The sequence below is a fragment of the Cyprinus carpio genome, chromosome A15, assembly GCF_018340385.1.
Source record: "Cyprinus carpio isolate SPL01 chromosome A15, ASM1834038v1, whole genome shotgun sequence".
Taxonomy (NCBI): domain Eukaryota; kingdom Metazoa; phylum Chordata; class Actinopteri; order Cypriniformes; family Cyprinidae; genus Cyprinus; species Cyprinus carpio.
Genome location: NC_056586.1, coordinates 13,009,512 through 13,031,983, shown reverse-complemented (window position 1 = coordinate 13,031,983; position 22,472 = coordinate 13,009,512). Strand labels below are relative to the sequence as shown.

At 36.2% G+C, this 22,472-nt stretch overlaps 2 protein-coding genes and 1 pseudogene across 2 annotated transcripts; 2 read left to right on the top strand and 1 right to left on the bottom strand.

The window, feature by feature from the left end:
* Positions 1-521: 521 nt before the first annotated feature.
* On the top strand, positions 522-3,312 carry LOC109103522 (annotated as a pseudogene).
* Positions 3,313-3,792: 480 nt separating this feature from the next.
* LOC109103146 (dixin-A-like) lies at positions 3,793-12,687 on the bottom strand. The gene is made up of 15 exons (XM_019116486.2): positions 12,095-12,687; positions 9,627-9,736; positions 9,386-9,540; positions 8,873-8,959; positions 8,717-8,770; positions 8,525-8,575; positions 6,633-6,737; positions 6,440-6,493; positions 6,135-6,224; positions 5,768-5,839; positions 5,508-5,669; positions 4,982-5,048; positions 4,534-4,642; positions 4,343-4,451; positions 3,793-4,246 (listed from the first exon to the last, which is right to left on the bottom strand). The coding sequence occupies exons 1-15, from the start codon at positions 12,115-12,117 to the stop codon at positions 4,163-4,165; spliced, it is 1,332 nt and encodes a 443-aa protein (XP_018972031.1). The 5' UTR covers positions 12,118-12,687; the 3' UTR covers positions 3,793-4,162.
* A 3,408-nt stretch (positions 12,688-16,095) lies between these two features.
* On the top strand, positions 16,096-18,335 carry LOC109103690 (alpha-crystallin B chain-like). The gene is made up of 3 exons (XM_019117050.2): positions 16,096-16,346; positions 17,175-17,297; positions 17,608-18,335. Exons 1-3 carry the CDS (start codon positions 16,158-16,160, stop codon positions 17,797-17,799), a joined length of 504 nt encoding a protein of 167 aa, XP_018972595.1. The 5' UTR covers positions 16,096-16,157; the 3' UTR covers positions 17,800-18,335.
* Positions 18,336-22,472: the final 4,137 nt, after the last annotated feature.

Sequence of the window (22,472 nt, the reverse complement as noted above, 5' to 3'; positions counted from 1 at the left end):
AAAACAAGTTTCAGTTGTCAGATCAGAAGCCAGTTGCATAAACTGCTTAGACTAGTCTTTAAAAAGTTAGCCATCTAACTTATTTTCTTCTATACTGGTCATTAAAGTCAATTACAAAAATGTACAATGGCCCTATTTTAATCAGAAAAGTGAGACTGGTTATCTCTTAGCTAACTATGAATATGCAACTGGCCCCGGGTGTCACTATTGTTAATGAACTTTTGCACAGGTTTTTTTTTTTTTTTTTTTTTTTTTTTTTTTTTGTGACTGTCTGGAAAGCCTAATACAGAGTATTTAATTAACGTGAATTTACAAGTTCAAACACCGCTTTCATAAAGAAGCTCTGGCTCGTATTTAATCAACTTGAATGCCAGTGCCCGCTGCAATCACGTACAAACTGTTACTTTTCTCAGCGCTGATGAGCCTAGTCCAATCATAGTCGCTTATGATTACGCGATACGATTTAATAAATGTTATAAATTTGTAGAGACTGTAAGGAATCATTAGATGAATCACCAAACAATTGTATTGTATCTAAAATAGTTTTTTAGCGTTTATAAACGTCTTCAGTAAAACAAAAAAACATTTAATTCGGAGGATACCCCTGGCAACCCTGAATGGAAACGGTTATTTTGATTAAACAGAGCCATCTATCGGAAGACAAGGAACAGTGCATGTGTTAGATTAGTTTTTATGCTAACCTTCTATGAGTTTAGGGAGGGCGAAATGCTTGTCCTGGATTGTTCAGTTATCTTGCACTTTTACAAAATATTGTCGTGTGAGACTGTTTTTTTTTTATTTATTTTTTCACCAATATACCAAGCATTTGTTACTAAAATAATATTGTATGTTATCTTCTAAACATCCGTTGTTACAGTAGTTTCAGTACATTTTGAGCATGGAAATCCCTGGCTATGATAATAAGGCAGCTCTGCAGCAGGTCAATCAGTTTTGGTCGATGTTAGATGTCACGTGACGTCTCAGAATAATCCGGAGAAGTACAGGACCTTCACTGAACGCCAGTTACGGGAAGGAGCGGAGTTTCACTGCTCTGCTGGTAAAGTAAACTACACCTTTAACCTTTACCAAGCCTGTTATGACTTAGCCTATTTTATAGCGCCAAACAAACAAATATACCACTGTAACTGTAAGCTGTGTGAGAGCGGTTTAGAGGCCTTATTATTTGATTTTGTCATGGTACCATGGTAATACCATGTTCAGGGCTTGACATTAACTTTTTTTTGGGCACCAGCCACTGTGGCTAGTGGTTTTCCAAAATTACTAGCCACTCAGCATTTTCACTGGCCTCAATGTTTTTGTTAGGAAATTACTACTACATACTAAAAACCTATATAAAGGCTAGTTTTCCCTAACCTTATTAAATGTATGCATCATCTCATATAATTGCATGAAATTCCTGGAAGGAAGTGCATTTAAGTTCAATGAAAAGCCACATGAATGGTAATTATTTAGTACCGTGGTATTAGCTTCTGAGACCATCACTGAACCACGGTGCCACAGAAAATGGCTGGCATTTACAGCTAGTTTGAAATCATAATTTCTGAGTATGATGTAGAAATCTAAAAAACTTTCTCTCTGATTACTTTTTCAGGGACCGAAGGAAGATTGTACATTAAGATGTGCAGCTGGAAACGTGTACCAGCGCCCACTTCTTACAGCGATCCCGTTCCTGTGTGTGGAGGACAAATGGAGACAGTGACTGAGGAGGACGGTACAAAAATGCCATCTCATCCTTAACAATTAAAATTATTAAATGCTTTCAAACTATTTTCTTTCTAACTAAACGACTCACTTTTTAGGTGACATTTGTTCCATTATGCATTGGTTCATAGTGTTGTATTCCAATCCAAGTAACCTACTTAATTTTCTCCTTGATTAACTTCCTATCTCCTTAGACTTGATTGTTAAACACCTTATATTGAGACATTCTGATCTCCTATGTGTGTTTTACAGAGCAATACAGTGTCGTCGATGTGGCCTTCAACCCTAAAGTTCTGCAGACGACAGAGAAAGACAGACTTGAGAAACAGAAGCTTCACCTACTGGCTCTGAGCTTCACCCAGCAGCAGCACAATCTGAGTCTGTCCCAGCACTATAAACTCAACAAAGACAAAATCAAAGGCAGAATTCAGGATATGAAGCAGCGTCTCATGTCACCACAGACGTGCAAATCTTCTGCCAAAAACCCACATTCTGAACCAGGTAAACTGCCCATGAAAGTCAGTGACAGTTTGAGCTTTATCTTACAGGTTTTAAGAGCTACTGGGATTAGCTAATTGTATAGAACCTCGTTATGAACCTGCTGGAATGCAAATGAAGGGATTGTGAGGATTGTAGTGCAATATTGAGTGATTCTACCTCTCTTTGTGTAGCCCCATGACTCCTGCAGCAGATCTCCTCACTGCAGCTGGCTGAGAGTAATGACGGCTCAACGAAACAGCTGAACATAGAGCAGGAGAGGAAACCAGCCCAATCGGGTCTCATTGAGGTGATCTCCAGCACAGAATCAGACCAATCACAGCCACAACAGCCCAAGCATCATCTCAGAGCCTGTCCTGATGGCGGCGGCTCATCTAGGAGCCTGCAGCTGAGTGTTAAACTTCCTGGGGTGAGATCTGTGTCACAGTGCTGACTCAGCATCTCTCAGGTCAGTATCACCAGTACGTCAACTGTGTGGGGTGAAGTTTGAATTACAAAACTGTTGCCCTTTTTATTTTATTTTATAAATTGATCTACACAGTTCTGGTTTAATGTTTGCACAGATCTTATATTGTACATATTTCTTGAGGGTTTTATTCATGTTGTGAACTCAAAAATAGGTTGGTTTTTATTATTTAGGATGATATTCTCCTGGAAGTAGAAGACCTTTATTATCTTCATCTTCAATTTCCTGAGTTGGTCAAGGAGGACACATACAGAGCAATGTTTTTATAAGAAGAAACAGGCTCTTAATGTTACAGGGAATGTGTAATGAGAACACTTAACTCTTATTTACCCAGAAACTGAAAATATAAACACTATATAGTTGTATTACCGACTGTTGTCTCCAAGATCATTAATCATGCAATGAAATTCACGGTTACATCAATAATTATATACATCATTTTTGGCCTCAACAGGTGTAATTTATTTACAGACAGTCATCTATTCTTGAAACTATAAGACTGTTATAGAGATTATGTAGGGATGCACCAAAATAAGCCAATAATGATTTCATTTTATCGCTGTTAAAATAAATTAAATTGTTAAAATTCTGTATTATCTTATTTAAATAATAAAAAAACAACATTAAAAACTAAAACTTCTCATTTTAAAGTGAAAATTGAAATAAAATAAGAAAAATTAAATAAAAGTCTCTAATATCAGCAAATAACCAATATAACACGGATATATTGTGCATTGCTGAGATTTTAGAAAATTGAATGCACAAAAAAGCCTCCACCTGTGCACGGAAAGCCTTTAATAAAAGGTGGACAAGGTTCAACTGCATTTGCATTCACAACACAGATACCAAACACTATGAACAGACATGCAAACTTGATAGGAAATGTACAATCATTTTCAAAAGGAATATTTCAGTATGTTTGAATGTTACAATTTTTTACAAACAAAGCTTTTACCACCCCTTATTTTCAAAGGATAGTCAAGAAAGGTTAACATACACTTTAGTGAAAAATATATTACTGTGAATGTGCACACATTTTTGATGATATGTTTTCTTAAAATGGCTTTTTTTTCTGGCAGGACAATACATGCACACAGTGTGTGATATGCTTGCAACATGTTTATTATTTGTCACTGCACAAAATAAATACTGCTTTAAATAATCTTCTTTTCTTGATCACTTATCACAATGGCAATGCTGAAACACTAGATTTTGGAAAACAAAACCTCAGTACACTTTCTGTAAAACCATCAGTATTTCGCAGTAAACCATTTTTTAATAAAGTTAAAAATGAATTCTTCTTTCATTCTTAAAAATGCATATATGCTATTTTACAAACACTTGCCTGCTGTAATGACATAGTTAACTGGTTCAGAGAGATTCACAGTTAGGACAGAACAAAGGCTTCAGAGTTTTGCAGGGATGAGGTATATGTAGGGTAAAACATACATTCTGAATGGATCAAACCCTCATGCTCTATCTCCCCTCTCCGTGATCCTCCTCCACCCATGCGACAATCTTCCCTTCCCATCCAGGAATAACAGCATCATCCTGAAACACCTGAAAGACATCACACACATTTAAAGAAAGACCCTGAGCAATTGCTACTTTTAAGCTTGGAATATTGAATAACTCCTGATTGGTTGTAATTTTCACCTCTTCCTTCACTGTTCCAAACTCTGGATCCTGAGATTTGAAGTGATATCTGAAACCTCCATGTCTGTCTACAGCCGCCTTGAAATCCTGTAGCGTGACCTCCCCCAGCCTACCAATAAACAGTTCATATTAAGATGAGGAGACCTGTCAGTCTCTATAAGATGATGCTATAATGTCATTATTTCGGTCACCTTTTAGGGATGTTGACCAGGAAAGGTGTGAGAGAGCGATCTGTGTAGTAGAGTACTTTGGTTGAGGCTGCTGCACTAAGAACCGGGCTACTGTGAGAATGAGCCATCTCTGAAAAAAAAAGAAAAAAAAAAAAAACCTTTTAAGTAATGGAGATTGGTGTGAATCAAAAGTGAATATATATTATTTTTTTAGCCATGCTTGAAACTATTGAATTTGTTTTAGATATTGCTTCTGTGTAGAGAAAAAATCAATATGTGAGCAAATTGTTCCTTTGAGTCAGTTCTTTTCAGTGAATTGGTTCACAGATACAGCAGAATAATTCAGTTTGAATGTGAATGATTTTTACATCCAACAATCACAAACGACTAGAAATGTTACAGAAAAGCCATTAATTGGTCTAAAACCAATTGCATGTATTTCTAGCAGAATAACACTGAAGTGACCTACTTGAGCTTGATGGCCATGATTCCCGGTCTGTGTGATTGGCTTTTCGTCCAGGAGACCTAGTTGAACTCTGGTGGGACAACAAAATTTCAGCATGACTTTTATTGCTTAAATTGATGTTTAAGATTCATCCATGCATACTGTATATGTTACATTTTTTTTTATGTTCTGAACTCAAAATATCAAAACTGGACACTCCACCCCAGGTGAAAAAAGTGCACTTACCGTTAATGTACTTAAAGTGCTCTATTTCACACACTAATTGATATACTAAAAATAATTCTTTAGTAAGTTTTAAGATAATCTTAAGAACATCTACGTGTACTCAACTGTGCTATATTGAGACAACATGTATATGAACTAAAATGTGCTTTTAACATACTATTCCTGTATTTAAAAAAAAAAATAGTTACCATACAAACCTTTCATACAAAGTTCATATTCATGGTATCTCAAAATAGCACAGTTGAGTTCACTTAGATGTCCTTAAGATTATCTTAAGAATGCATAGAACCAAGTCCGGCCTTGCCTTTCTCTCCTGCCTTTTCTTGTTCTCGGTGGTGTGGAGGCGGTCCACCAGACTGGCCACACCCTGCTCCAGCATGTCCAGCGTGTGGTGCTGCGGGTCATGACTGCTGAAACTGTCCCTCAGACTGCGCAGAGCATCTCGCACCAGCTGTAGCTCATCCCTCTGACGCACACATCCAGCCAGAACCAAAAAACAAACAATACACACATTTATTAGAAATTAAGCGAATTCTTTTTAAAATGAAGTATGCCGTGACTCACCATTCTGTGTTGGAAAACAGCGGAGGATGTGTCCATCATGTGACTGTAGCCGTTATTCTCACAGCCTGACAACTGGAGCAAACGATTTTGTATTATTAATGTAGAAAACTACAAATTTATGCACTACAAATTAATTTAAAGTCGTTTGTGGTTATACCTTACAGTAATCCAGATTTTATGGGAATGTCTAAGAAATACAAAGCTAAATACATTAGGAAGGTCAGGAGACTATTGGTGTGCTATGGCTCCCACTAATTAAATAAATTACAGCTACAGAGTGTTTATGTACAACATTAAAAAACAAACAAACATTTGATAGGACAAACAAATATTGCATAAATAGGCCCCTAGTAGTTCATTTAGTTACCCTATGATAACTTTCACTGATCCTGAGCAATGCATCATCCAGTTTTGCATGCTGCTGCTGAAGAAGTCTGTCTTTCTGCCCGAGTTCTTTCTACAAAGACAAGTGCATGTGAGAGAAAAAGTATTGTGAGAGAAATTTTCATGAATGTACTATATACACCAGCGGGTTCCAAAAAATTGCAGCAAAACCAGACGTCAAAAAAAAAAAAAAAAAAAAAGTATCCAAGTAATGAAAAAACTAAAGATGATTAAAGAACAGTAAATGGATTCAAGCATACTAAGCATGATAAGGATGAATTTGCCTACTTTATATTCACTCAGCAATCTGTTTTGTTCACTCAGCTTTCTTTCTAGTTCCACCTAAAGAAAAAAAAAATGAAAAAACCTTCATATATTTGACACATTTATAGAGAAGTACCAAATGCAATTGGATATTTGTATTATTTTATTTTATTTATTATTATTATTTTTATTTAATTAGATTTGATCTCATACTCACATTCTGTCCCTCCAGCTCCTCTCTGGCCATGCTGGATCTGAGAAGCTCCTGCTTGAGCTGCAGCACTGAGTCCTCCTGCACAGACATTCTCTGCTGCAAGGCATCCTGGGTAGACAGATGGACATAGGGACAAAATTTAATTATCCCAAATGGCAACAAATCTGGTGTACAATGCAAAAGCTAATGTTGAAATTAAAAAAAGTGAATAATTATCCAAACTTCTATAATGTAATAGAATAATATAAATTAATATATAGTTAAAAATTTTTATTATATTTTGTACATATTACATAAAAACATACATACAGGTCCTTCTCAAAAAATTAGCATATTGTGAAAAAGTTCATTATTTACCATAATGTAATGATAAAAATTAAAGTTTCATATATTTTAGATTCATTGCACACCAACTGAAATATTTCAGGTCTTTTATTGTTTTAATACTGATGATTTTGGCATACAGCTCATGAAAACACCCAAAATTCCTATCTCAAAAAATTAGCATATTTCATCCGACCAATAAAAGAAAAGTGTTTTTTAATACAAAAAAAGTCAACCTTCAAATAATTATGTTCAGTTATGCACTCAATACTAGGCCGGGAATCCTTTTGCAGAAATGACTGCTTCAATGCGGCGTGGCATGGAGGCAATCAGCCTGTGGCACTGCTGAGGTGTTATGGAGGCCCAGGATGCTTCGATAGCGGCCTTAAGCTCATCCAGAGTGTTGGGTCTTGCGTCTCTCAACTTTCTCTTCACAATATCCCACAGATTCTCTATGGGGTTCAGGTCAGGAGAGTTGGCAGGCCAATTGAGCACAGTAATACCATGGTCAGTAAACCATTTACCAGTGGTTTTGGCACTGTGAGCAGGTGCCAGGTCGTGCTGAAAAACAACTTCATCTCCATAAAGCTTTTCAGCAGATGGAAGCATGAAGTGCTCCAAAATCTCCTGATAGCTAGCTGCATTGACCCTGCCCTTGATAAAACACAGTGGACCAACACCAGCAGCTGACATGGCACCCCAGACCATCACTGACTGTGGGTACTTGACACTGGACTTCAGGCATTTTGGCATTTCCTTCTCCCCAGTCTTCCTCCAGACTCTGGCACCTTGATTTCCGAATGACATGCAAAATTTGCTTTCATCCGAAAAAAGTACTTTGGACCACTGAGCAACAGTCCAGTGCTGCTTCTCTGTAGCCCAGGTCAGGCGCTTCTGCCGCTGTTTCTGGTTCAAAGGACACGCCTGTGCACGGTGGCTCTGGATGTTTCTACTCCAGACTCAGTCCACTGCTTCCGCAGGTCCCCCAAGGTCTGGAATCGGTTCTTCTCCACAATCTTCCTCAGGGTCCGGTCACCTCTTCTCGTTGTGCAGCGTTTTTTTGCCACACTTTTTCCTTCCCACAGACTTCCCACTGAGGTGCCTTGATACAGCACTCTGGGAACAGCCTATTCGTTCAGAAATTTCTTTCTGTGTCTTACCCTCTCGCTTGAGGGTGTCAATGATGGCCTTCTGGACAGCAGTCAGGTCGGCAGTCTTACCCATGATTGCGGTTTTTGAGTAATGAACCAGGCTGGGAGTTTTTAAAAAGCCTCAGGAATCTTTTGCAGGTGTTTAGAGTTAATTAGTTGATTCAGATGATTAGGTTAATAGCTCGTTTAGAGAACCTTTTCATGATATGCTAATTTTTTGCCAAAATCATCAGTATTAAAACAATAAAAGACCTGAAATATTTCAGTTGGTGTGCAATGAATCTAAAATATATGAAAGTTTAATTTTTATCATTACATTATGGAAAATAATGAACTTTTTCACAATATGCTAATTTTTTGAGAAGGACCTGTACATTTTATATATAAAAACACACTACACTCATTTTCATGTGGTCTCACCTTAATAGCCTGCAGATTACGTGCCTCCTGCTTGTATCTTAAAAGTTCTCTCTGCAAAAAAATACATTACAACTCTCATTCAGTACACAAACTGCACTATATTTGCACTCTATCTATCTATCTATCTATCTGTCTGTCTGTCTGTATCAGTAATTTTGATTATTAATATTTTTTTTCAGCAATATAATTTACCTTTAGATCTAAAGACTCCTCCATACTCTGGTCCAGACGACTCCGGATTAAAATCCAATGGCAGGATAAAAATGAATGTGTCATTACCATAATAGACTGTAAATGAGACATCACATTACTCCTAGGAAAGCACAGAAAAGCAGAATGATAGATTACCAGCTGTTGCTCTGAGCTGGTACTCTCTCCAAAGCTCAGAGTAGATGTCTGCTCGTCCTCAGGTAGTGACCCATGCAGCAGTAAGGCCTGAATGAAGACATGTACAGTGAGCTTGAGGTTTCTAAAGCGCTGAGGTACTGTGAGTAAAACTAGACCACTCGCCGTGAACATATGGTGTTGAACCAACAGTCGTCCAAACAACAGTCATCACGTGATCAGTCAGACTACATTGTCTCGCTAAGGCTAATTTTATATCTAGCAGTTTATGTATTCTAAATACAGTTAAATCATATTTTTTATGTAATATACACCAGTGAAAAGTTTTGGGTCTGTAAGATTATTTTTTTATATATATAGTTTAAAATGTAGTTTATGTCTGTGATGCAAAGCTAAATTTTCAAGCATCACTATTCCAGTCTTCACTGTCAGTCTTCAGTACATGACTTCAATATTTGACATAAAAAGCCTGAAGTCGCAAAAACAATGATATGCAAATATGTGCAAATAACTTACCTGAAGCCTAGTCATCATTTTCCTGGTCTCCTGCATCTCCTTCTCCAGATGTTCCTGCTGGGCACATAGCTGTTCCTCCCATGTGCTGCTTTCCTCTTTCCCAGCATGCTCTGGGCCAGGAGACGGCTCTGTGGCTGAGGATTTCACTACATCCTCTGCAAAAGAAACAAATACAACCAAATACAAGAAAAACATATAGAAACAGTATGGAAAGTAGGCTCAAGCAGGGAAAACATCCTACCTAGGCTTTGTGGTTGCTCTGTGTGGTTGCACACTAGCTCTCCTGAATCTTCAGATTTGGCAATAATGTACTCTTCCTTGGGTGTGTGTGCTGGACTGGATGAACTGAGGCTGGAAAGTTGTTGCATGGAATCAGTTAGGAAGATAACCATGTATTTGTATGGTCCTAATTATCAGTCATATGTAACCACCTGGAGTAATTTGATGACCATGAAAGCCTTTTGTGTACGTAAGGTATAATGTGTTCACTTTAATCACATGTAAGTAAAAATAGGGAAATTCCAGTTACAACAGACATGTCACCATTCTCATACAGGTTTTCAGTTTCAAACTGCACTAATACAGTTTCAGAGAATTCCTAAGTCACATGCCATTCATCTGTTTTCAATAAAGATGAAATGAGAGACTCTATCTCCAGCACCCCTAGTTGTTCCTCTGGCATGGGAATGCGATATTGAAATTGAGATCTAGCAAAGAAATTAAGACAGAATGAAGTCTGGTCACACAAAATAAGACACAAAGCAACTCTCTCAGATGATTAGCGTCATCAGTTTAGTCTTGTGTGCATAAACTGATTATGACATTTTGATAAGGACTATTAACCAGAATTACATCTGCTTGATTAAGATTCTGAAAATGACTACATAAAGGAATGAAATTAAAGCAGAATGCTGCTCTGAGGGGTAGCGTATTACTAAATGTTGATTATTTATACAAAGAGGAACATGGTAAACCAGTCATAAAACATAATCTGAATGGCTCATTTAATACCATTCATATCACACTGTACTTTACATTCACTATGCATTATAGACAATGGGTTTGTTTAGTTTATTTTACAACTGAAACCTATTCACTGGATTGGTTTCATAACCCATTTTATTTTGTTCCAAGCTGTGGGGATAAAATAAGGAGAAGTTTTCAGTAACTCTTTCTGCAGCTTGCATGATTATGCCAGTTTGCGGTGTTAAGTTATTGTCTTTGTGAGTGAATTATTGAATCATTCACTCAACCGTTTCATTTAAAACACTGATTCATTCAGGAACAAAACAGCCGAATGTCTTTGTGAGTCAGTCATTGAATCTTATACTCAACCAATTTGTTCAAAACAATGATGCATTTAGGAACAAATCCGCTGAATGTATTTGAGTGAATCAATGAATCATTCTCTCAACAGCTTTGTTGAACACAAATTTATTCCATAATTAAGGCCGGTATTATGGATTTTGCTCAGAGACACATATCGTTGTTGGATCTATTTTCATTGGCGGAGCAAAAATAGACAAAGTAACTGAAAGTATATTGTATTTCAAATGTAAGCTATCCTAAATTAACTTCTTGTTAATTGAATTGTTGAATAAAAGTAATAGCATGTGCTGTTGGCCTGAATGTGGATGTCACATTAATACTTTCAGAATTGCTTACCCAGATTGTAAAGTGTTGGGATTTTTTTTTTTTTTTTTTTTTTGGCCTCACACAAAATTTCCTATTTCCAAGTTTTTTCCATTGTCCTCATGTCTTGCGTGTTTTGCAGTGTCTTGCGCATGACACTGCATTATAGAGTTAAAAGTGGTTCAACTTTTACAAAGTATGTCTCAAGATCATGGGGTTTTTATGTTTATCTACCTTGCGTAAGTAACCTCTTAATCATGCTGACACTCTTGCTTGTGTGAAATTGCTTAAACATCCACTGCCATAACATATACCTGTATAACACATTGCTACTTAGTGTTTTGAAGCTGGTCCAAACAGACCAAGTAGCCTGTTTTAAAATAGATTAATTACTCTAAAACAGGGATCTCCAACTCTGCTCCTGAGAGCTACCATCATGCAGACTTCAGTTCCAACCCTGTTCCAACACACCTGTCTGTAATGATCAAGTAGCCCTGAACACCTTGATTAGCTGCTTCAGGTGTGTTTGATTGGGGTTGGTGCTGAATTCTGCAAGACAGTAGCTCTCCAGAAGCAAGGTTGGAAACCCCTGCTCTAAAACAAAGAAACATTTATAAGTCAGAACAAAGATCCTCCCTAGTCATTTACTTTACTTGTATGATCTCTTTATATACTGTATCAAAATCCCATATAACTGTCAACACACCAATGAGCCAAATAGTGGATTAATAAATCTGAGCATCTAGCATGCAGATGACACTGGCAATATTGAAGCCAGTGATTCCCGGTTGCTAGGTGATTTCACAACAGCAGGCAACACCCACGCATCAATCTTATGGGCACAATTGAGACATACATTCAGAGGTAGAGAACACTGCCGTCCCATCCAGTCTCACTCACTACAAGTTATAATATTCATATACAGCCACATACAATAACACAATATTGCAGTCAAATGAAGAAAATGATGGACAATAGTAAGAATCTGATTTCCTGGGACCATCAAAATGGAATGGAATAGAAGATGGACACAGGAAAGAAAAAACGAGAGAGGGAGCTGTGGAATTTCATTCATACCATTTCATTTGTTTGGCTCCCATGATGCTATTTGCCCTTTTAACCTCCCATTCTGATCCAGCCCAACCCGTAGGGTTTGAGGAAGCAGCAGAGTGTCATCAACATAACAGACGGCACATCACCGGTCCAAAGGGTGTGCACTTCAGAAACCCACACACAAATCCCAGTGTCCACGTAGCTGCCAGTCTGATGGAGATGATGATGGAGAACAGATCTCAGTCCATGCGAATGTTGTTTGGCAGGTCGTCCTTTGGACAGCCTTAACACTTGCACTGTAAACCCTGATTAAATGGGTATTCCCACAGACTCAACATTGAAAATCCTGATCAGAGGCAACATGTGTTTCTATGATGAGAAGCATGAGGTAATCCTGTTTCTAGTTCTGAGCCATAACGGGGGAGAAAAGAGCTTTTGAATGGTTTGCCATCCCCCTTCTTGAATGTCCACAGCGTCTTCTATGACTCGTATGACTCCTGTTTCTCATTCTCTCTGTTTCTGTGCCACTCTCAAGGCAGTTATAAGGTATTTTTCCTCTGCCCTTCTGTTTCTCTTTCGCTCCTCGTCTTCCCCCTCCCTTGTTCTTTTTTTTTAGGAGTCAGACATGGTTCAGCCCTCCCCTCCTCCATCTTCACCCCTCCCTTTCACACAGAGAGGTGGGCTCTGGGATGTAGGGGGTGGGTGTGGGCAGGAACTGTGGCAGGAAAAAAAAGAGCATCTCCAGTAAACCAGGCTGACTGGATGTGTCCTCTGTGTGAAGATGACACACTTCCATAACCAGCTCTATAAAACCAAAAACATGTAGATTATGATTAGTGCCTGATTCAGGAAGTCAGAGAATGTTGAGTATAACCACATCAGCTTAAAATCAGAGAAAAACATACTGTTCCACCACACTGTCTCCAGTGATAATTACTGAAATCATGATGTACTACTATTGTTTATTATAATAAAACTGTTTTTTTTTTTGACATTTTAAATGGAAAATTACTTTGGTCCCCATAATTTAGCAAAAACATATAATGCAGATCCCCAGATCTATAATGCAGATTTTTCAGATGGAATTTTATTATCATCACAATAGTCACATAATTAAAGACTAGCTGTTTTTGTTTGTTTGTTTTTTTTTTTATTATTTTTGTGCTACATTTTTATTTCATGGGTAGAATGTGTTAATATAATTGTGTTAATGACATTTTTTTACAGTGAAAAAATGGTGAAACTATTTTCACTCTGAAATTGCTTGTAAATTTCACAAATAATTACAAAGAAAAGGTAAGTAATGCACTGAATTAAATTTCGTAGAAAGTAGAAAAACTTAAGTAGAATTGTCTTTTTTATACCCCAATAATCTTTATTTACAACTTTGAACATAATTATATATATATATATATATATATATATATATATATATATATATATATATATATATTACAGTGTAGTACACAGTGTGCATGCTTGTGTGATGTAGCATACTTTATTCCATCTATAAATATTTTAAATTGAATTTTGCTCATTCTTTTACACTTACTTTGCTTTTATGTGCTAATATTAAATTAGCATTGATTTTTTTAAAAAAATATTTCCACACCACACTAGAAGGTGAACTGATGAAGTGATTTGAAATGGTTAAAAAAAAAAAAAAAGAAACGGAAAGAAATAGTGCAGTAACGGAGATATACATTTTACTTTATACCATATCTATTTAAAAAAAATAAATAATAATAATAATAAAAAAAAAAAATCCATGGAAATAGTTTTGCATTACCATCCAATTTATCCCGAATGGCTACAGTCCCAGTTTGTGCTGAGCAGGATGATCACATTGGCAGTGGATTTGGAGTGGAATTAGAAAAACCTATTACTGGCAGAGATTACTCAGATAGTCAAGGCCAGTGTTGGGAAAGCTACTACAGGTATGTATGTAAATGTAGCTTGGTAAAGCTACAAGCAACTTATATTCTAGAGAAGTTAAGCCACAGCCAAGACTGCAAATTGTGACTCAGTTTTGTTGATTGTCTAACCACTTACTGTACATTTGAACTTCCCCCCATCTTGCTACTGCATTCTTAGATACAAGTAATGATGAATATCTACATGGATATAATATATATAATATAACTATGTTGAACAAAGAATACATAGAAGTCATATATGCATGATATAGTTTGTGCTATAATGTAGAAATACATGACTGTGCACTGTGCTATACTCTACAGTATGCACTGTTATGTAGTGTATGAACTAGTATTTAGCATACATAGTGTATTAGCATTTGTATAAATATACTTGTATCATAATAAGATTTGTATCATAATATACTTCTGAAACTTATCTGGTACAATCACAATGATGATCTCTCTAGTGGGTTTCAAACTTTTGGATTTGAAGGCAACCCATTGTCCAACAAAATAATAGAAGGACCCACATTTTTGCTAAAGGTGTGGTCACATTTACCATTGTTCTGCAAATTTTCATGGTTTGAAAGTGACTTCTGTGTGATATGTGCTTCATACATAGCTACACTATAGACATAAGACAGTGGACCTTTTTAACCTTTTCTTTTTAAGTTCACTGATTTTCATCAGCTTTGTATTATTACATTGTTGGCAGTATAAGTTAATGAACAATGTGTCTTATTATTCCATATTACCTGCACCAAGATTTCCCCATTTATTATTTATTTGTCAGCAAAAGTCCACCAGATGATGATTTTATGAAAAATACAGATCATACTTATGCATTTTTCCCCCATTCATGGACAGTCTGATCAAGCACAGTGCATTGTGGGTGTTGAAGTTTTCCTGCCTTTTTTGGCCATAGTCCTTTTTTTACAGTTTTCTCTGGTAGTGAAGCAAAACATAAAAAAAATAAAATAAATAAATAAAAAGCCAACTTTTATTAAAACCCCATCTTGCCAGTGCTGAATTACCCTTTTAAGACATTTTCTCTCGCATTTCTGCTGCAATTATAACAACGTTGCTTGTTTTCAAACTTTTTTTATTAACCAAAACTGAATTATTTATTTTACTTTGTGATTCCAGAAGATTCAAGTTTCTGATTAGGTATGTTATTTCATAATTGTTGAGGGGGGGGAAATTGGATTTCAGTTACATTTTTTATTATTATTATTTTTAATATAAGTTTAGGTCATCTTGTAGCACTCTTACAAGTTTGCTGAGGGCTAATGCCATATGCCCTATTTTATTTAATATAATTAATAACACTATATACAGAAGTATTTTTAAACCCAAGTACTTAACTATTTATTTCACAACAAAAATAACTTTTCTCTTGTCTTTTTTATGACTGGGTGAATTTGGTTTTTGAATGAGTGAACAAGTTATCTAAAATTAATCAGACTTCTTGCTTGAGGGACATTCACTCAGTGTTCCTTAATGCAACTATGTCTACAGTGTATATATTTTAATCACAAACTTGATGAGTTAAACATCTGCAATTGTTTCCAGCCCCATTCCAGGACACCTGATGGGACAGTGGTGATGCTCTTGGCCTAGAGGGTTCATTTAGCACATCTGAATTACAGCGGATCACCAGTCTTGCTGATTCCTGCAGTCCCTTCCATTTTAGGGCATAATATTATCTTTCTGCCTGAGTTCTCCTCTGATAGCAGCCAGGAGGGAGCAGATAGTATCTGGCTTTGTCCCGTCCATGGCACGAGGGGCAGAATCCCTCCTGGCACAAGAGTTTGCTGGGGATGTGGCCAGTTGACATGGAGGCTTCACTCAGAACCATTCTAACTTAGCCAGGCAAATATTTTTCCAGACTTGTGAGCAGAGGGGCATTAACACTATTCAGAGCCTGGCGTTTGAGACTGTATGATTTAAGAGAGAGTGAAGGGTGATTAAATCGCTTTTTGTTTGAATGAGCCAGAGGGGAAGGGGGCAGCAAAAAAAAAACAATTTAGATCATAACTGGAGATGGATCAGCGGGCAGCTGGGTAGGTAGCTGATGACATAAGTTTTACGGATGGACCATAAATACAGGGCCACAGCAGAACGTGCAGCAGATCCGCTATCAACTCCAGCCGCTTCGCTGAGATAGAATGGAAATTCCTATCCAACATCCCTGGTACCGCCGGCCCTGGTTCCCAGGCAACTTCCCTTATCGAATTTATGACCAGTATTTCGGAGAGCACCTACCCGACAGTGAACTTTTTTCACCTTACTACATGTTTTACTATCGACCTTATTTCTGGCGTTTTCCAAACTGGTGGGACAGTGGCATGTCAGAGGTGAGTTCAACTTCTTAAGTTGATACAATCTAAGCATAATGAAAACACTTTACTATAAGATTAAGATTTACTATACAATAAGAACACTTTACATTAACATTAAGTACGTGCATCAGGTATCATCATGAACTAACAATATACAATGTTACCTGTACTTTTTAATTAATGTATAAAGTATACAATTTTAATTCTTTATCATTGTTAATTCATGGTAATTCATAATATTATTCAACTAATATTAAAACGTTCAAAAGTTCGGTCAGATTTTGGTAAATTTTGGTAAGATTTTCTTTTTTTTTTTTTTTTTAAGAAATTAATATTTTTATACACCAAGGACACATTAAATTGATGTGACAATAAAAACATAATGTTACAAACGATTTATATTTCAAATAAATTATGTTCTTTTAAACTTTATAAACAAAAAATAACACTGAAAAAAAATAAAAACAGTTTCCACAAAAATAAAAAAAATAACAAATGTTTCCAGCATTGATAATAATAATAAATGTTTCTTGAGCAGCAAATCAGTATAATAGAATGTTTTCTAAAGTAGAAATCACAATAAAGAAAATTTGGCTTTCCCATCACATGAATAAATGACATTTTACAATATATTAAAATATAAAACGGTTATTTTAAATTATAAACATTTTTCACAACATTACTTTTTTACTGTATTTTGATCATTACAGCCTTGATGAGCATAAGTGCCTTTTTAAAAAAACATTTAAAAATCTTAACCTCAAATAAGCCAATCACAATATTAGACACTATGTATGTTTTCAGAGGTTTTGCATATTTAGTTTGCCATATTCTCCCGCACAGATGAGAATGGATAGAGATCGGTTTGTAATCAACCTGGATGTGAAGCACTTCTCTCCAGACGACTTGGTGGTCAAGATCAATGATGATTTTATCGAGATTCATGGGAAACATGATGAACGGCAGGTAACAAAACATAAAGTCACCTTCATTTTATTCACCATTTTTAACTTAAATAGTGTTTTATTTTTGTGTGTAATATTGTGCTATAGATAACTTATTAAAATAGAATGCAGCTTGTTTTCAATTCATGAGTTCCAGTTTAACTGAATTGGCCACGCCCACTATGGTTGGAATGACAGGAAGCCTGTAAAAGCCTTTAAAAACCTTCAAATATCAAGACTCAACTGAATTCTAAATGGTGCATAACACTGATAGACATTGTGTTATGATTGATACACCTCAGTTCGAAGAAACAGTATCTGTCTTGTTACAGGACGAGCATGGCACTGTGGCAGGGGAGTTTTACAGGAAGTACAAGATCCCCGCCGGTGTAGATCCAGGTGCCATCACTGCATCTCTGTCCTCTGATGGTGTGCTGACCATCTGCACACCACGCCACCTGCTGGACACCACTGAGCGCAGCATCTCCATCACCTGTGGAGAGAAGCCACCAGTGCAGAAGTAAACCTGTCGACAGCTGCACCTCTGCCTTTGCTCTCCAAACAAAACCCACCATTGAATAATCTACTGTATTAAGTCCATGTGCTTTAATGTAACACAGTAGAGTCAAACAAAGTTATATAACCAGAAATAAACCAGTCCATTGTGAACAATACAGTATCTTGCAAAACGCACAGTAAGTCAGTGTTTTAGGTCAGTGAACGCAGGTTGTCATTGGAGTTGGGTTTGGTTTGTTATATTTCTGGCCTTCAGTTGGACCTTGTATGTAATTATGTGGTTGACTTGGATTATGTTTGTGACTTTGGCTTTGAGAGAAAGCAGTATTGAAGTGGGATGTTATGCAGCACTGGCCTCTGTTTTTGACTTAAATAAATCCCCAGATCAAAATACTGATAAATATGTTGTTCATCTGAATGTAAAGTATGCTGCACTTGTTTATTTGATACTGGGGTGTCTAAAACACACAGACTTAGTTAAATGTGTGTTTTGCTGATGTTGTTGCACTTAATGGACAGTAATAAAGATGACCTTGTTAACATATATTTGATGATTGTAGACAGCTTCTGTGACACGGTAAGACAAATGTGCCTCAGTCAGTGGTGTAACAAGATGCCATGGATCATCAAATTTATGGATGTCACATTTGGAATGAAAAAAAAAAAAAAAACCCAGAAGTTTGGATTGCTGATAGCAAGGGTGTAGTTATTGAAATAATTAATTCCTTTTGTTTAGTCAACTGTCATTTCACAATGTGCTTCATATTTCATTTTCAAAGTGACGTGTACATGTTACAACTTACATTTAAGTGTGACTGGTTGCAGTAGCTACTTTCAGCATTAAAAAAATCTAAAAATAAATGGCTGTTTCCACAGGCAAGGACATGGTCTTCTGTGGCCGTCATATTATTATGTAGCAGTTGCAGTATAAACCACATCAAACTGTACACAGTTTGCCTCTTTATATATTTTGTCATGCACTTAAATTTTTACTCAGTGATTAGGGAGGAAAAGGTTTATGTATGTATCAATAAGCTAATAGTGTGTTAAAAAATCAAAAGGTAAATATTTTTATTTTAAGATTTTATTATCTTTTAAAGTCTTATTTCTAAAATGATTAGAATTATATTCAATTGTATCAAAACTCTCACACTTTTCTTAGTAACTATGAGGTTTTAATTGGGGAATCAAAATAAATTCTACTTTCTCTAGCAGAGAATCTATTTCAGTGGTTATCAACAATGGAGTCGGGGCACTCAGAAAAATTCAAGGTGCCACAAAATTACTTAATGATCTCAAATAAGACAAAATAAGCTTTAAAAATGAACTTAAATTATTTCTCATAATTTATCCCCTCAACAAATTTGTTCTTCTTTTACTTCTTTTACTTTTTTAAATAAAACAAGTAGTTAGAATAGAAATAGAAATAGAAATAGGAATAGAAATAGAGAGTGCTAGAGTTAGAGGGTCAAATGAAGATGAAAGAGATATATTTTGGATTGAGTTGGGCAGGGCATTCCACAGGGAACAGTTAATGAAAAAGTCCATGAAAGTTGAATGCAAAATGTTTCAATACAAACATTTTGTTTTAATGTAATTTATGAAATATTTCAAACCTTTAACCCACTTGGGAAAATCACCCCATGGCAACAGTTTAAAAGTAGCCCAAACTCAATGTAGTGTCAAACTCAATTCCTGGAGGGCCGGAGCCCTGCATAGTTTAGATTCAACCCTAATTAAACACACCTGATCCAACTATTCAAGTCTTTTAGGATTTGAAAGCTACATGGTATGTGTGTTGAAGCAGGGTTGAAACAAATCTCTGCAGGGTTCCGGCCCTCCAGGAATTGAGTTCGACACCCCTGATGTAGACTATATTTATAAACAGCCATACTGGCATCTAGTGGTTTAACCATGGCATTACATATGAATATTATTTTTCTGGCCACCAAACGCCTCTAATTTGCCTCTTTGTACTGGAAAATTAAAACGTTTTCATTATTTTAACCCCTAAATACTATGCTAATTGTAATACAAATAATAAGCATAGAAAAAATATTAATGCTGTCTCTTCATCACTCTTCAAAAACAGTGCTTGTCCCCTAACACACTGCTTGCATACAGACAATTGGCCTACTTACTGTACTTAACCCTGCAAGATCATGCTGCTGAAGCAGCTTCACCAGCTATATTATGCTCGTCCACCAGCTCTAAACCATCACTAACCAGCATAAACAAGTCTGGACCAGAATGGAATTCATGCTGGTTTATGCTGGAATTTTCATCAGGGTATAAAGTGAAGTTTTGAAGTAGGATTGCTCGAGGAAGTCCGAATGGAGTTTTAAGTAGTTGTACAGTAGCTGAAATGTGAAGCTTGTTCTTGTACACAGATATGGCCTATGCATGTCAGTAAAAATTTTATTCATGCATTTATTTGTCATTTAAACTGATGTCAACAGAGAGAAAAAAATAGTAGACTGGCAATATTTCTTATCCTGTTACCCCCTCTAGTGGACAGCATTAAGTATTACGGCCTTCATTGCTCCGATAATGCAAGTCAATGGGATTTAAACAGTCTAACCAGTTAGAAAAGAGTCAGACCAGTCTGAAGGACTGAGCCGAGTTTGGTGAAGCATTAAAGCTCTAGACAAAGTCAATTACTTTCTCATGATAATAATTAATAGTAATGTTTAAACATAAGTTGGCTTGCAAGCCAACATAATAAAGAGAAACATCAACCAATTTTTCATGTAATAAAACTAATGAAACTTTAAGACATGCTGTACACTCAAACAACAGGGACTTTAATTGTCCCAAACCCTGCTAGTTTTTGTCAGTTTTAAGGTTAATTCACTGATTCTAGCTTATTTCATTCTTTTCATGTGAACTGAGAGGGCTACATGCTTACATTCATAAATTTAAACTTTATGTCTATTTAATGTCCACAATTAGGCCTATTTATTCATTTGTTAAACATACCTAGTGCCATTTGATCTAAATAGAAGACAAGAGTTTGGAAATGTTACAGACATATTATTGTGGTACTGTTCAGCCGATTATTGATTTTTTTACTTCCACTTCACTTTTATCCAAATAACTATTTGCACTGCATTTAACAATGGGACACACACTATTCACAAAATGTTATATCTTAGAAATAATCTGTTAGCATATTGCCTATAGTTTGCTTGCAAATCGCAGCAGCACTAATTATGTACGTGCCTACACTCTTAAAAATAAAACATTGGGTCAACAAAAAAAATATGTTAACGTTTTCCACTAGAATTTTTATGTTAAGACTACTGGCAGAATTACATTAATTCAAAGCGATGTTTTGAGTATGGTGAATTTACCTTTTAGGCCACAATAAAACGCATTTCTAAGTAACATGAACTTAATAATTTTCAACATGAATGCAAGTAATTAAGTTTATCCAACATAATGTTTTAAGTTAGGTGAAGAACTTTTTTGGCCACAATAAAACACATTTCTAAGTAACATGAACTTAATAATTAAGCTGAGCCCTGTCCTATAATAAAGACATTTTCCTGTGTTTTCCAGGAGGCAATTTTTAAAATATAAACAGACAGCATTAATGATCAGTTTTTTTTTTCAAATAATATTCAATTTTGGCTAATATGTGCGAGGGAGGGAGAGCAAGACAGTTTGAAGACTGTGAGAGTGCGCGCGCGCGGCCGGAGGAGGGTCTGGGTCTCTCTCTCTCTCTCTGCTCGTTCTCTAAGTAACATGCACGGGCGCCTGTCAAAACTAGCAGTCACTAATCTACATCACTCACCGATCAAATAAGGCTTTCCACTTATCACTCCACGCCGGTTCTACTCAATAATCCAACAGAAGAAAAAAACATGAAATAACGATATGGCGCAACCAAACTGTTACATGATTGGCTGTTAGCGTGTCACTCCCTACGTTGCTAGGTTACCAGAGACCGAGTGCCTTTGTTCATGCAACCAAACTTGCTTCGCAACTCTGGTTTCTTCCGAAGAAAAACATATATATTGAACGTTTTATCTGAACAAATAGTGTAGCTACTCAATCAGTGACAAGCTACAGCTATAGCTAACTTTACCTCGGCACACAGACTATAACGTTACTATCAACACTGCTCAAATTTCAGAGTAAGGACTTGCTGATTTCGGTATTCGGTTATAGTAGGCTATCACCAACTGAATCCTGAGCGAATGCGAATGTGTGTAATTAAGCATAAAATTACTTACCATTCCCCACATGGTTCACTCGTCTCGTCTCGTCGTCTGGCCTTGAACATGCGCGCGCCGTTTATGCGTCATCAAATTGTTTTTTACATTAGCATAACTTAAAATTAAATTGTTTTTTGATTAACTGAAAATGTTAAACTCTGACAAGTCATGATAGTATATTTCATCAATAGGCATAATTTGTGTGTCATCCCAGCTCAATAAAATAACAATTACAATTAAAAAGTCTAACAGTAACTCAGAACTTGATTTTTTATTTCACAACAATATATATATTTAAGTAATGACTAAAGGTCCTCTGAATTAGTTTTTAGAGTGTAGCAACATATTCCTGCTTCAAATGTTATGTGTAGTTAACAGTGAGTGGTGGTTTCAGACAATATTTCATTAAAGAGCTATATTCAGCACTGCACTCGTACTGACTATTATTCTTTCTGACAGAA